Source organism: Hyla sarda, chromosome 10, assembly GCF_029499605.1.
Source record: "Hyla sarda isolate aHylSar1 chromosome 10, aHylSar1.hap1, whole genome shotgun sequence".
Taxonomy (NCBI): Eukaryota; Metazoa; Chordata; class Amphibia; order Anura; family Hylidae; genus Hyla; species Hyla sarda.
In genome coordinates this window covers 17,732,749-17,745,361 of record NC_079198.1, presented here as the reverse complement: position 1 = coordinate 17,745,361, position 12,613 = coordinate 17,732,749, and the positions used below count along the sequence as shown (strand labels likewise).

The 12,613-nt window shown below is 40.9% G+C and overlaps 1 protein-coding gene across 4 annotated transcripts in view; it reads left to right on the top strand.

Moving 5' to 3' along the window:
* LIPE (lipase E, hormone sensitive type) overlaps nucleotides 1-12,613 on the top strand; it is a 78,852-nt gene that overhangs the window by 17,345 nt on the left and 48,894 nt on the right. The window contains exon 1 of one of the 4 annotated variants that reach the window (XM_056543627.1): nucleotides 1,041-1,162. The exons of the other annotated variants lie outside the window; for them this stretch is intronic. Coding sequence (XP_056399602.1) covers nucleotides 1,138-1,162 — 25 coding nt within the window. The 5' untranslated portion in view covers nucleotides 1,041-1,137. Of the gene's footprint in view, nucleotides 1-1,040; nucleotides 1,163-12,613 lie in introns of those variants that run through there. 4 annotated transcript variants of the gene reach the window in all.

Genomic DNA, 12,613 nt, shown 5'->3' with positions numbered 1-12,613 from the left:
TGTTGTTTTCTGTCTGGCAACAGTGCTCTCTGCTGACATCTCTGCTCTCTGCTTGTCTCGGGAACTGCACAGAGTAGTAGAGGTTTGCTATGGGGATTTGCTTCTAAACTGGGCGGTTCCCGAGACACGTGTCATCAGAGAGGACTTAGACAGAAAAGAGCAACTCAACTGCAGCAGCTCAAAGTACTGAAAGGATTAAGATTTTTTAATAGAAGTAATTTACAAATCTAGCTTAAGGTAGAAGCAGAAAGAAATCAGTCCGGCACCGCTATACTGATGTAGGTAGCGTGGGGTAACGTGATGTGGTGTCCGTTCAACAGGGAGATGTGGAGACCAGTGCTGGCGTGCTATGCCGGGGTGCTGGTTAGAAAGGCACAAGTTGCTTGTAACATCAAACAATGTAGAAAGAACCGCACTCACCCGTACATCGTGCACTAATATCTTTATTCCTTGGAACATCAACTGAGAACACAGGACAGACAGTCGGCAGGTACGCCGGGGAACACAAGGTGTAGTTACAGCTGTTTCACGGGAACTCAGCCCGCTTCGTCTGACGAAGCGGGCTGAGCTCCCGTGAAACGGCTGTAATTACACCTTGTGTTCCCCGGCGTACCTGCCGACTGTCTGTCCTGTGTTCTCCGTTGATGTTCCAAGGAATAAAGATATTAGTGCACGATGTACGGGTGAGTGCGGTTCTTTCTACATTGTTTAATTTACAAATCTGTTTAAATTTCTGGAGCCAGTTGATATATATATAAAAAAGTTTTTTTCCTGGATAACCCCTTTAAAGACAGAGGTAAAATATGAACCCATAGAATTCAGAATTCTTACTTATGGATCCATCCAACATGAATCCTTGATACGGCCGTGTACATGGGCACTTGCTGCCCGTCTGATGTGAGCGGGTTCTCTTTAGCCGGTGTCAGGCATCAGCTGGCACACTGAGGGATGAGGCATCATAGCTCACGGGACATGGGGGCACAGTCACTGGATCCGTCAGCCACCGGGGAGCAGGTTTAGGATAACTCCAGTCACCTGATCTGACGGCTTCGGTTCCAGCTTTCTATACAATATTGATGATAGATCCTGTGAGAAAACAGCTGAAGAAGACGTCTAGAGAGCAGCGGCAGCAACAAGATGTCAGACATGGAAGATCTGGATGGTAAATAATGTGCTGGGGCATCTGTGGGTACGTCGGGTACACTGTATGACATGTATGTATAGTAGTCGTGTATACTGTATGACATGTAGGGATAGTAGTCGTGTACACTGTATGACATGTATGTATAGTAGTCGTGTATACTGTATGACATGTAGGTATAGTAGTCGTGTACACTGTATGACATGTAGGTGTAGTAGTCGTGTATACTGTATGACATGTAGGTATAGTAGTCGTGTATACTGTATGACATGTAGGTATAGTAGTCGTGTATACTGTATGACATGTAGGTATAGTAGTCGTGTACACTGTATGACATGTAGGGATAGTAGTCGTGTGCACTGTATGACATGTAGGGATAGTAGTCGTGTATACTGTATGACATGTAGGTATAGTAGTCGTGTACACTGTATGACATGTAGGGATAGTAGTCGTGTATACTGTATGACATGTATGTATAGTAGTCGTGTACACTGTATGACATGTAGGGATAGTAGTCGTGTACACTGTATGACATGTAGGTATAGTAGTCGTGTATACTGTATGACATGTAGTTATAGTAGTCTTGTATACTGTAGGACATGTAGGTATAGTAGTCGTGTACACTGTATGACATGTAGGTATAGTAGTCGTGTACACTGTATGACATGTAGGTATAGTAGTCGTGTACACTGTATGACATGTAGGTATAGTAGTGGTGTACACTGTATGACATGTAGGGATAGTAGTCGTGTATACTGTATGACATGTATGTATAGTAGTCGTGTATACTGTATGACATGTAGGGATAGTAGTCGTGTATACTGTATGACATGTAGGTATAGTAGTCGTGTATACTGTATGACATGTAGGTATAGTAGTGGTGTATACTGTATGACATGTAGGTATAGTAGTGGTGTATACTGTATGACATGTAGGTATAATAGTCGTGTACACTGTATGACATGTAGGTATAGTAGTCGTGTACACTGTATGACATGTAGGGATAGTAGTCGTGTATACTGTATGACATGTAGGGATAGTAGTGGTGTATACTGTATGACATGTAGGTATAGTAGTCGTGTATACTGTATGACATGTAGGTATAATAGTCGTGTACACTGTATGACATGTAGGTATAGTAGTCGTGTACACTGTATGACATGTAGGTATAGTAGTCGTGTACACTGTATGACATGTAGGGATAGTAGTCGTGTATACTGTATGACATGTAGGTATAGTAGTCGTGTATACTGTATGACATGTAGGTATAGTAGTCGTGTATACTGTATGACATGTATGTATAGTAGTCGTGTACACTGTATGACATGTAGGTGTAGTAGTCGTGTACACTGTATGACATGTAGGTATAGTAGTCGTGTACACTGTATGACATGTAGGGATAGTAGTCGTGTATACTGTATGACATGTAGTTATAGTAGTCTTGTATACTGTAGGACATGTAGGTATAGTAGTCGTGTACACTGTATGACATGTAGGTATAGTAGTCGTGTACACTGTATGACATGTAGGTGTAGTAGTCGTGTATACTGTATGACATGTAGGTATAGTAGTCGTGTATACTGTATGACATGTAGGTATAGTAGTCGTGTATACTGTATGACATGTAGGTATAGTAGTCGTGTATACTGTATGACATCTAGGGATAGTAGTCGTGTGCACTGTATGACATGTAGGTATAGTAGTCGTGTATACTGTATGACATGTAGGGATAGTAGTCGTGTATACTGTATGACATGTAGGTATAGTAGTCGTGTACACTGTATGACATGTAGGGATAGTAGTCGTGTATACTGTATGACATGTATGTATAGTAGTCGTGTACACTGTATGACATGTAGGGATAGTAGTCGTGTACACTGTATGACATGTAGGTATAGTAGTCGTGTATACTGTATGACATGTAGGTATAGTAGTCGTGTATACTGTATGACATGTAGGTATAGTAGTCGTGTACACTGTATGACATGTAGGTATAGTAGTCGTGTACACTGTATGACATGTAGGTATAGTAGTCGTGTACACTGTATGCCATGTAGGTATAGTAGTGGTGTACACTGTATGACATGTAGGGATAGTAGTCGTGTACACTGTATGACATGTAGGGATAGTAGTCGTGTGCACTGTATGACATGTAGGGATAGTAGTCGTGTATACTGTATGACATGTAGGTATAGTAGTCGTGTACACTGTATGACATGTAGGGATAGTAGTCGTGTATACTGTATGACATGTATGTATAGTAGTCGTGTACACTGTATGACATGTAGGGATAGTAGTCGTGTACACTGTATGACATGTAGGTATAGTAGTCGTGTATACTGTATGACATGTAGTTATAGTAGTCTTGTATACTGTAGGACATGTAGGTATAGTAGTCGTGTACACTGTATGACATGTAGGTATAGTAGTCGTGTACACTGTATGACATGTAGGTATAGTAGTCGTGTACACTGTATGACATGTAGGTATAGTAGTCGTGTACACTGTATGCCATGTAGGTATAGTAGTGGTGTACACTGTATGACATGTAGGGATAATAGTCGTGTATACTGTATGACATGTATGTATAGTAGTCGTGTATACTGTATGACATGTAGGGATAGTAGTCGTGTATACTGTATGACATGTAGGTATAGTAGTGGTGTATACTGTATGACATGTAGGTATAGTAGTGGTGTATACTGTATGACATGTAGGTATAATAGTCGTGTACACTGTATGACATGTAGGTATAGTAGTCGTGTACACTGTATGACATGTAGGGATAGTAGTCGTGTATACTGTATGACATGTAGGGATAGTAGTGGTGTATACTGTATGACATGTAGGTATAGTAGTCGTGTATACTGTATGACATGTAGGTATAATAGTCGTGTACACTGTATGACATGTAGGTATAGTAGTCGTGTACACTGTATGACATGTAGGTATAGTAGTCGTGTACACTGTATGACATGTAGGGATAGTAGTCGTGTATACTGTATGACATGTAGGGATAGTAGTCGTGTACACTGTATGACATATAGGTGTAGTAGTCGTGTACACTGTATGACATGTAGGTATAGTAGTCGTGTACACTGTATGACATGTAGGGATAGTAGTCGTGTATACTGTATGACATGTAGTTATAGTAGTCTTGTATACTGTAGGACATGTAGGTATAGTAGTCGTGTACACTGTATGACATGTAGGTATAGTAGTCGTGTACACTGTATGACATGTAGGTATAGTAGTCGTGTACACTGTATGACATGTAGGGATAGTAGTCGTGTATACTGTATGACATGTATGTATAGTAGTCGTGTACACTGTATGACATGTAGGTATAGTAGTCGTGTACACTGTATGACATGTAGGTATAGTAGTCGTGTACACTGTATGACATGTAGGTATAGTAGTCGTGTACTCTGTATGACATGTAGGTATAGTAGTCGTGTATACTGTATGACATGTAGGTATAGTAGTGGTGTATACTGTATGACATGTAGGTATAGTAGTCGTGTATACTGTATGACATGTAGGTATAATAGTCGTGTACACTGTATGACATGTAGGTATAGTAGTCGTGTATACTGTATGACATGTAGGTATAGTAGTCGTGTACACTGTATGACATGTAGGTATAGTAGTCGTGTACACTGTATGACATGTAGGTATAGTAGTCATGTACATTGTATGACATGTAGGTATAGTAGTCGTGTACACTGTATGACATGTAGGGATAGTAGTCGTGTATATTGTATGACATGTAGGGATAGTAGTCGTGTATACTGTATGACATGTAGGGATAGTAGTCGTGTACACTGTATGACATGTAGGGATAGTAGTCGTGTATACTGTATGACATGTAGGGATAGTAGTGGTGTATACTGTATGACATGTAGGTATAGTAGTCGTGTATACTGTATGACATGTAGGTATAGTAGTCGTGTACACTGTATGACATGTAGGTATAGTAGTCGTGTATACTGTATGACATGTAGGTATAGTAGTCGTGTATACTGTATGACATGTAGGTATAGTAGTCGTGTACACTGTATGACATGTAGGTATAGTAGTCGTGTATACTGTATGACATGTAGGTATAGTAGTCGTGTATACTGTATGACATGTAGGTATAGTAGTCGTGTATACTGTATGACATGTAGGGATAGTAGTCGTGTACACTGTATGACATGTAGGTATAGTAGTCGTGTATACTGTATGACATGTAGGTATAGTAGTCGTGTATACTGTATGACATGTAGGTATAGTAGTCGTGTATACTGTATGACATGTATGTATAGTAGTCGTGTATACTGTATGACATGTAGGGATAGTAGTCGTGTACACTGTATGACATGTAGGTATAGTAGTTGTGTATACTGTATGACATGTAGGTATAGTAGTTGTGTATACTGTATGACATGTATGTATAGTAGTCGTGTACACTGTATGACATGTAGGTATAGTAGTCGTGTATACTGTATGACATGTAGGTATAGTAGTTGTGTACACTGTATGACATGTAGGTATAGTAGTCGTGTATACTGTATGACATGTAGGTATAGTAGTCGTGTACACTGTATGACATATAGGTATAGTAGTCGTGTACACTGTATGACATGTAGGGATAGTAGTCGTGTACACTGTATGACATGTAGGTATAGTAGTCGTGTATACTGTATGACATTTAGGTATAGTAGTCGTGTATACTGTATGACATGTAGGTATAGTAGTCGTGTACACTGTATGACATGTAGGTATAGTAGTCGTGTATACTATATGACATGTAGGTATAGTAGTGTATACTGTATGACATGTAGGTATAGTAGTCGTGTATACTGTATGACATGTAGGTAGGTATAGTAGTCGTGTACACTGACATGTAGGTATAGTAGTCGTGTATACTGTATGACATGTATGTATAGTAGTCGTGTACACTGTATGACATGTAGGGATAGTAGTCGTGTATACTGTATGACATGTAGGTATAGTAGTCGTGTACACTGTATGACATGTAGGTATAGTAGTCGTGTACACTGTATGACATGTAGGTATAGCAGTCGTGTACACTGTATGACATGTAGGTATAGTAGTCGTGTATACTGTATGACATGTAGGTATAGTAGTCGTGTACACTGTATGACATGTAGGTATAGTAGTCGTGTATACTGTATGACATGTAGGTATAGTAGTTGTGTATACTGTATGACATGTATGTATAGTAGTCGTGTACACTGTATGACATGTAGGGATAGTAGTCGTGTACACTGTATGACATGTATGTATAGTAGTCGTGTATACTGTATGACATGTAGGTATAGTAGTCGTGTATACTGTATGACATGTAGGTATAGTAGTCGTGTATACTGTATGACATGTAGGGATAGTAGTCGTGTACACTGTATGACATGTAGGTATAGTAGTCGTGTATACTGTATGACACGTAGGTATAGTAGTCGTGTATACTGTATGACATGTAGGGATAGTAGTCGTGTACACTGTATGACATGTAGGTATAGTAGTCGTGTATACTGTATGACATGTAGGTGTAGTAGTCGTGTATACTGTATGACATGTAGGTATAGTAGTCGTGTATACTGTATGACATGTAGGTATAGTAGTCGTGTATACTGTATGACATGTAGGTATAGTAGTCGTGTATACTGTATGACATGTAGGTATAGTAGTCGTGTATACTGTATGACATGTAGGGATAGTAGTCGTGTACACTGTATGACATGTAGGTATAGTAGTCGTGTACACTGTATGACATGTAGGGATAGTAGTCGTGTACACTGTATGACATGTAGGGATAGTAGTCGTGTACACTGTATGACATGTAGGGATAGTAGTCGTGTACACTGTATGACATGTAGGTATAGTAGTCGTGTACACTGTATGACATGTAGGTATAGCAGTCGTGTACACTGTATGACATGTAGGTATAGTAGTCGTGTATACTGTATGACATGTAGGGATAGTAGTCGTGTATACTGTATGACATGTAGGGATAGTAGTCGTGTACACTGTATGACATGTAGGTATAGTAGTCGTGTATACTGTATGACATGTAGGTATAGTAGTCGTGTATACTGTATGACATGTAGGGATAGTAGTCGTGTACACTGTATGACATGTAGGGATAGTAGTCGTGTACACTGTATGACATGTAGGTATAGTAGTCGTGTACACTGTATGACATGTAGGTATAGTAGTCGTGTACACTGTATGACATGTAGGTATAGTAGTCGTGTACACTGTATGACATGTAGGGATAGTAGTCGTGTATACTGTATGACATGTAGGGATAGTAGTGGTGTACACTGTATGACATGTAGGTATAGTAGTCGTGTATACTGTATGACATGTAGGGATAGTAGTCGTGTACACTGTATGACATGTAGGGATAGTAGTCGTGTATACTGTATGACATGTAGGTATAGTAGTCGTGTATACTGTATGACATGTAGGTATAGTAGTCGTGTATACTGTATGACATGTAGGTATAGTAGTCGTGTACACTGTATGACATGTAGGTATAGTAGTCGTGTACACTGTATGACATGTAGGGATAGTAGTCGTGTATACTGTATGACATGTAGGTATAGCAGTCGTGTATACTGTATGACATGTAGGTATAGTAGTCGTGTACACTGTATGACATGTAGGTATAGTAGTCGTGTACACTGTATGACATGTAGGTATAGTAGTCGTGTATACTGTATGACATGTAGGTATAGTAGTCGTGTATACTGTATGACATGTAGGTATAGTAGTCGTGTATACTGTATGACATGTAGGGATAGTAGTCGTGTACACTGTATGACATGTAGGTATAGTAGTCGTGTATACTGTATGACATGTAGGTATAGTAGTCGTGTATACTGTAGGACATGTAGGTATAGTAGTCGTGTACACTGTATGACATGTAGGGATAGTAGTCGTGTATACTATATGACATGTAGGTATAGTAGTCGTGTATACTGTATGACATGTAGGTATAGTAGTCGTGTATACTGTATAACATGTAGGGATAGTAGTCGTGTACACTGTATGACATGTAGGTATAGTAGTCGTGTATACTGTATGACATGTATGTATAGTAGTCGTGTACACTGTATGACATGTAGGTATAGTAGTCGTGTATACTGTATGACATGTAGGTATAGTAGTCGTGTATACTGTATGACATGTAGGTATAGTAGTGGTGTATACTGTATGACATGTAGGTATAGTAGTCGTGTACACTGTATGACATGTAGGTATAGTAGTCGTGTATACTGTATGACATGTATGTATAGTAGTCGTGTATACTGTATAACATGTAGGGATAGTAGTCGTGTACACTGTATGACATGTAGGTATAGTAGTCGTGTATACTGTATGACATGTATGTATAGTAGTCGTGTACACTGTATGACATGTATGTATAGTAGTCGTGTATACTGTATGACATGTAGGTATAGTAGTCGTGTACACTGTATGACATGTAGGTATAGTAGTCGTGTATACTGTATGACATGTAGGTATAGTAGTCGTGTATACTGTATGACATGTAGGTATAGTAGTCGTGTATACTGTATGACATGTATGTATAGTAGTCGTGTACACTGTATGACATGTATGTATAGTAGTCGTGTATACTGTATGACATGTAGGTATAGTAGTCGTGTATACTGTATGACATGTAGGTATAGTAGTGGTGTATACTGTATGACATGTAGGTATAGTAGTCGTGTACACTGTATGACATGTAGGTATAGTAGTCGTGTATACTGTATGACATGTAGGTATAGTAGTCGTGTATACTGTATGACATGTAGGTGTAGTAGTCGTGTACACTGTATGACATGTAGGTATAGTAGTCGTGTACACTGTATGACATGTATGTATAGTAGTCGTGTATACTGTATGACATGTAGGTATAGTAGTCGTGTATACTGTATGACATGTAGGTATAGTAGTGGTGTATACTGTATGACATGTAGGTATAGTAGTCGTGTACACTGTATGACATGTAGGTATAGTAGTCGTGTATACTGTATGACATGTAGGTATAGTAGTCGTGTATACTGTATGACATGTAGGGATAGTAGTCGTGTATACTGTATGACATGTAGGTCTGATCTAACAGGAAGGGAAGGAATTTGTGGCCTTTTTGTCCCCATTACTGCTCTTTGTTGCTTTTATTCACCCCTTCGTTACAAGAATTAACTTTTTGTTGAACAGACATTCCACTTTGAAGAAGAAAAAAAAAAAACTTTGAAAATGCTCCTATCCACCTCTTGTGTCAGGCAGTGATAGGGGAGCCGACCACCCACCCCAGGAATGTCTGCGTGTTACGTTTGTCCAGAACTACAACTCCCATCGTGCCGAGAGAAGTGTTCCTCAAGCAGCAGGTCTCCAGCTGTTACAGCGGAGTGAGCAGTGTCCCCCAACCTTTGTCTCTCTAGCTCAGCGGTCTTCAAACTGTGGCCCTCCAGATGTTGCAAAACTACAACTCCCAGCATGCCCGGACAGCCAACGGCTGTCCGGGCATGCTGGGAATTGTAGTTTTGCAACATCTGGAGGGTTACAGTTTGAAGACCACTGCCCTAGCTATTGCAAAAAATACAACTTCCATCTGACCGGACATGCTGGGACTTGTTGTTTTTGCAACAGCTGGAGGTCCAGCAGTTCTGGATCATCAGAATTCCTTCTCCGATTGAAGGAATTGTATTATAATGATTATTATTATTTTCTACTTCCTCCATTCATGGGTTCGGATCCGATCTATTGTTTCTCCTAGAGATGAGCGAACTTACAGTAAATTCGATTCGTCACGAACTTCTCGGCTCGGCAGTTGATGACTTTTCCTGCATAAATTAGTTCAGCCTTAAGGAGCTCCAGTGGGCTGGAAAAGGTGGATACATTCCTAGGAAAGAGTATCCTAGGAATGTATCCACCTTTTCCAGCCCACGGGAGCTCCTTAAGGCTGAACTAATTTACACAGGATAAGGCATCAACTGCCGAGCCGAGAAGTTCGTGACGAATTGAATTTACTGTAAGTTCGCTCATCCCTAGTTTCTCCCCGTCTGTTCTCGTATTGATCAGAATGGCAGCATTATTGATGTAACTACTGCGCCCATCCCCGTCATTGTCCCTACATAAGACTACAATGAAGCTGCTGTCAAGCTATAGGGTCTATGAGGACGTGACCCTTCCCCCTCCTATGGAGTGACCAGCAGCCCAGCCCATCACACCACCGCTGACCCTCTGATCATTGGCCGCCTCTGACCTTTCACTCTCACTCACTAGTTAGCATGCAGCAGACGGGGTTAAATACTACACATGCCGGCAGATCATCACCTACACTGTAAGTAATCTATGTATCCCCACTATGCGTCATTTATGTCTATTCTCTGTGTGCGGTATAGATCGTCACTGTCATTCCTGTTAATCAGTACCTTAACATTTTGGGGATTATTAGAGGGGTACTCCAGTGAAAAACTTTTTTTTTTATTTTTTTAAATCAACTGGTGCCAGAAAGTTAAACAGATTTGTAAATTACTTCTATTAAAAAATCTAAATCCTTCCAGTACTTATTAGCTGCTGTATACTACAGAGGAAATTCTTTTCTTTTTGGATTTCTTTTCTGTCACGACTAGAGATGAGCGAACTTACAGTAAATTCGATTCGTCACGAACTTCTCGGCTCGGCAGTTGATGACTTTTCCTGCGTAAATTAGTTCAGCCTTCAGGTGCTCCGGTGGGCTGGAAAAAGTGGATACAGTCCTAGGAAAGAGTCTCCTAGGACTGTCTCCACCTTTTCCAGCCCACCGGAGCACCGGAAAGCTGAACTAATTTATGCAGGAAAAGTCATCAACTGCCGAGCCGTGAAGTTCGTGACGAATCGAATTTACTGTAAGTTCGCTCATCTCTAGTCACGACCACAGTGCTCTCTGCTGACATCTCGGTCCATGTCAGAAACTGTCCAGAGCAGGAGAAAATCTCCCATAGCTGCTCTGGACAGTTCCCAAAATGGACAGAGGTGTCAGCAGAGAGCACTGTGGCCGTAACAGATAAGAAATTCAAACAGAAAAGAATTTCCTCTGTAGTATACAGCCGCTAATAAGTACTGGAAGGATTAAGATTTTTTTTTAATAGAAGCAATTTACAAATCTGTTTAACTTTCTGGCACCTGTTGATTTAAAAAAAAAAAAAAAATATGTTTTCCACCGGAGTACCCCTTTAAATAGAAAGGAGCCCATAACAGAACCTCTACATCAGTGTTTCCCAACCAGCGTGCTTCCAGCTGTTGCAAAACTACAACTCCCAGCATGCCCGGACAGCCGTTGGCTGTCCGGGCATGCCGGGAGTTGTAGTTTTGCAACAGCTGTAGGCACGCTGGTTAGTTTACACTGGGATAAAGGATAACAAGCTAATTGTTAAAGGTCCAGTCACTGAGTTCGGCAATGTTCAGAAGCCCTATAGAGAATGAATAGAGTGCTGCATGCTGGGAGTTGTAGTTTTGCAACAGCTGGAGGCACGTTGATTGGAAAACACTGGCCTAGAGCCAAGGACGTTGGCTGTCCAGGCATACTGGGAGTTGTAGTTTTGTAACAGCTGGAGGCACATTGATTGGAAAACACTGATCTAGAACCTAGGTCATTGGCTTTCCGGGTAAGCTGGGAGTTGTAATTTTGCAACAGCTGGAGGCACACAGGTTGTGAAGCTCTGCTCTAGAGCCTAGGACGTTGGCTGTCTGGGCATGTTGGGAGTTGCAGTATTGCAACAGCTGGAGGCACCCTGGTTGGGAAAGGACTTGTTCACATTCAAGTCATTGGGTTCCGGCGGTTTCCCGTTCAGCGCAAAAAAAAAAGTGTGCGGAGCCTGAACAGGTCGGCGCACAACGGCAGTGTGAACCTAGCCAAACACTGTTCATCAGGGATCTCACTGCTGTGTGTTATTTGCAGATTTATTGTGGATTTTGCCCATTACTTTTAGAGTAGGTCCAAATGGGCAAAACCTGCGCGCGGTCCGCATAGGGTGGCCAGCCCTGAAGCAACCATTGATTTCAAAGGAGTATAACCACACGGTAAAGAGGCGACCTGTCACTATATTTTTACCAGGCTCCCTGTCCCCCTATTGAAGTAAGTGGGAGCAGAGTATTTGATGGGATAATCAACGTGGTTTCGGCGTCAAAAAGCACAAGGGTTTTGCCCAAGGGGACTACTTACGGCAGGCGGGGACACCTTTCAAACTTCATATCTTTACCATCCCTGAGGGCAGGAACTTCTCCTTGGGATGGTGAGAAAGAAGATTATATATATATATATATATATATATATATATATATATATATATATATATCCAAAGCAAATAAAACGGCACAACCAATATCCAGAAAAAAGGTGAGGTTAGGGGTGCCCGCATAACTGGAACCTGGGTCCGTCGGTTCCTCAATCCAGACAGTAGCAAAATATGA